Source organism: Elaeis guineensis, chromosome 11 (genome assembly GCF_000442705.2).
Source record: "Elaeis guineensis isolate ETL-2024a chromosome 11, EG11, whole genome shotgun sequence".
NCBI lineage: Eukaryota > Viridiplantae > Streptophyta > Magnoliopsida > Arecales > Arecaceae > Elaeis > Elaeis guineensis.
Window position 1 is genome coordinate 59275507 of NC_026003.2, and position 3550 is coordinate 59279056.

The 3550-nt window shown below is 36.6% G+C and overlaps 1 protein-coding gene across 1 annotated transcript; it reads right to left on the reverse strand.

Annotated features, from left to right (window-relative positions):
* Window positions 1-720: 720 nt before the first annotated feature.
* Window positions 721-2773, reverse strand: LOC105034045 (LIM domain-containing protein WLIM2b). Its single transcript, XM_010909065.3, has 5 exons — window positions 2389-2773; window positions 1616-1715; window positions 1369-1391; window positions 1153-1242; window positions 721-1065 (listed from the first exon to the last, which is right to left on the reverse strand). Exons 1-5 carry the CDS (start codon window positions 2521-2523, stop codon window positions 811-813), a joined length of 603 nt encoding a protein of 200 aa, XP_010907367.1. The 5' UTR covers window positions 2524-2773; the 3' UTR covers window positions 721-810.
* Between the last annotated feature and the right edge of the window lie 777 nt (window positions 2774-3550).

The window sequence follows — 3550 nt, forward strand, 5'->3', positions numbered from 1 at the left end:
TCTAATATATCAAATTTCTAATAGCCCACACGTCTCCTAAGATCTCTCCACACCTCTCCCTCTTCTCCTTGTTTCCAACGCCCAAAGGGGTTTAAGCATCCATCATCTCCACACCTAAGGAAGCTTGGGAGGCACCTCTTTGTGGCTAATCTCTAGAGCTTGGTTGCTACATAATCAAGGGAAGGAGAGCAAGAAAAGAAGGGAAGAAAAAGATCAAGAAAAGGATCAAAGAGTTGATCGCGATTCAGGTTTCGTGCAGATTCGCAGGATGATCGTTCTTGGAAAAGAAAGATCAACAGTATAGAGAGCTGTTTCAGGCTGATCTTGAGTGGATGCCCATTGGAGATTGGACACTTACATGACTAAGAAAGAACCTACCTTCTTGTAGATCCAGATTCAAAGAAAGAAATTGCGAAACAGGTATGTGCTTCGATCACATATTTAATTTCAGTATAAAATTCAGTATGTGTTTAATTTCAATATATGAAATAAATCTTTCTATTTTTTATTTTATGTATACATAATTTAAATTAAAAGATGTTTTAATCTTCTATTCTACTATATTATTTAGACAAAAAAATTTGAAATATACATTTATGTCCCTGTACGAAATTTCAACAGGTTAAAGTATTTTTGTGGTTTGAAAGATCTTGCATCGCCAAAAAAAAAAAGGTAAAACCAAGTTTACAATTTATTTCATTATCACAAGTCAAATATAGATGAAAGAGAAGAACCAACACAAAGTTGGAAGGGCCGGTGTTAAAAGAGGCAAAAAAATTATAAAATGTTGATTTATAAAGCAGCACGGCTTTATGATTGCTCTTGGTCCTCTTCAGGCTCGGGTGCCGGCTCCACTGGTGCTTGCTCTTGCTCAGTAGCACTCCGTTTCGTCGAAGCAGCCTTGATTAGGTGATTGTAGCTTCCCTTCTCCTTGAACAACTGGGCAAAGTGGTGCTTGCAGTAGAGGATGCCATCGAGCGCTGCATAGGATGATGGCGTAAGGGTGCACCCTCCATGAGAGCACTTGAAACAGGTTTTGTGGTATGATTCTCCCTCCACAGTTATCTGCCACAACAAAGAGAAAAGTAGTGAGAAGTTATGCTGAGTATCTTATTTTAGTCCTAACATATGATGGGAAGTAGAAGAACTAACCTTTTCCAGAGGATATGCTGTTTTGTTGCAGCTGGCACATTTGTCTTGGGTCCCACAGAACATGTAGGACACCTTGCTCGGGGTCCTATTCTGTTAAGGTTAAGATCATATTACATTAGCCATGCATTGATAATGATATTGCGGTTAGTTATTTCCTAGAGGAACAAAGGGAAAAGAGGAATTTGAACGATGGAGCTTAAAGTCAAGTTAGTGTACCAGTTCATTCTTATCCTTTGCACCTGAGCATATCACAGAACCAACATCAAGCCATGACGCATTCAACAAAAAGAAGTTATTGATTAATTTTGAGATTTGAGAGTCTTAGCTCAAGAAATGATCCAAGTATAGATGGATGACCAATGACTATGATTTGGATCGCTAGCAAAGAATATAAAATGTAAAAATTCTTTCATGTATTAGTTTGAAAAAATCATAAAATTCTAAGGAGAATGAAGATTTTTACCTGTCGGAAATTTCTTGGTGAAGCTGCCGGTTTCCTTAAAGAGCTGCTCAAAGTGAGGTTTGCAGTAGAGGACTCCATCCATGGAAGAGTAGTTGCACATCTAAGGACATGCCCAGAAAACATATGAAATATAATTTTTCCCTAATGAAAAGCAACTAGAAAGGTTAAAACGTGTTTCAGTACTGACATATTGCTATATAAAGTCCATTGCTCGAAATTGATATCAAACCACCGTATAGCTTAATTTTAGCCATCCAATTGCAATAGCATCTTATAACAACAAATTAATTTTTCTCAGAAAAATAAAACGGCAAATTAACATTGATTTGAACATTTTACATATTCAGATGATATAATCTTGTATTTAAGTACTATCTTATGGATAACATATAATATCAATATGATAATTCATGCAAATTATCCAGAAAGAGAAGATCTTGTCGAAATATGGCCATAATGGCCATTATATGGTGCTATTAATTAACATCGTAATGCATATACATAGATCATTATTTTATAGGCCACACTACACATGCTTATAACATGATGAAGCTTAAAACTATTATAAGGGCCCTTGAAGTGCTAAAACGGCTGCTATGATTTACACCCCAGGCTATTTTGACGCATCATGAGCAAACTAGTGATTTACAATATACAACTCAGTTTTTTTTTTTTTTTTTTCTTTTCAGAAAAAAACCACAAGATATTTTTGAGGAACAATGCAGAAATAGTTATGGTTTGATATATTAATACAGATTAACAATGGAACATACCGTAAGATTTCCTTTGCAGTGGCTGCATTTGAAGCAGGTCTTGTGATAGGGAACCCCATCTGCCGTCAAGAGATCAATGAAATGGACAGTCTTGTCGCATGCCTTGCATTTGTCCTGGGTTCCGCTGAAAGACATGGTGACAATTCAAAAGAAAATACTATAGTTGCAAAGGTAGAAAATTGAAGCCCAAGAGATCAAAACACCAAGTACTAGTATCTTCCTTGTATATTCATATACTAGAGGACATTTAGTATGTTCAGCAGGTGAAAGAAGTGTGGTGATGGATCTTTGCCTCTCAATCTGCAATGAAGAAAAAGCAGATGAAAGGCGAAAGAGGGTAGAGAGGAGAAATAAAAGAAGTGAAGGCTTTTAAACCATGGGCTGGGCTTCAAAACCAAATTTGGTGAAGAGAGATGCAAATGGAGGAAATATAGGAGAGGGAAGCGGAGGGTTGAAAGCTGCAAACCACAAAGACGAGGTCAAACAGCCAGGATATGTGAAAGGTGTCACATTCTATACTGTCTATATTCTACCATATCCCAGGAATACTAAATTTTTAATGGCCATCACCATTTGACGGTGTCCTAGACTCTTTTTGCATAATTATAGTGTTTTCGTACAAATCTACATATCCATACAAGACCTACAAGACTATCTTAAGAGATCCTTGGGAGGGAGCCTTGTGCAACTATGGTTACAGGAAAGAGCAGATGGCGAGGTTTCATTGGCTTCACAGCTCTGGGCTTCATTTATTTTATTCTTTTGTTTGATGAGTGGCTTAATAGAAAGAACTATATTGATGTATTAAACCAATCTCAAGATACGTGACATACAAGATCAAAAAAATATCAATCTCAAAGCACCAGATTCCAATAGACCAATTTAACGGTTAGCAGATTCAAATCGATATTTTACCAATCTGAATGAAGAAAATCTTTGTATTCTATTCGGATGATATTTTAGCTGACAAAGGAATATTCAGATCGGATATTTACTGATCTAAACCCCAATGTCTTCTTTACTCGGAATGAATGTTATGACATTTCTATTTCACCTCGATCATCTACCGAAGTGAGCTATTACAGTGACAGACTTAATCATTTTGCAAATTCCACGTGATTTCTTTAACCAAGCCATAGCTGGTCATGATTTCATATCTAGC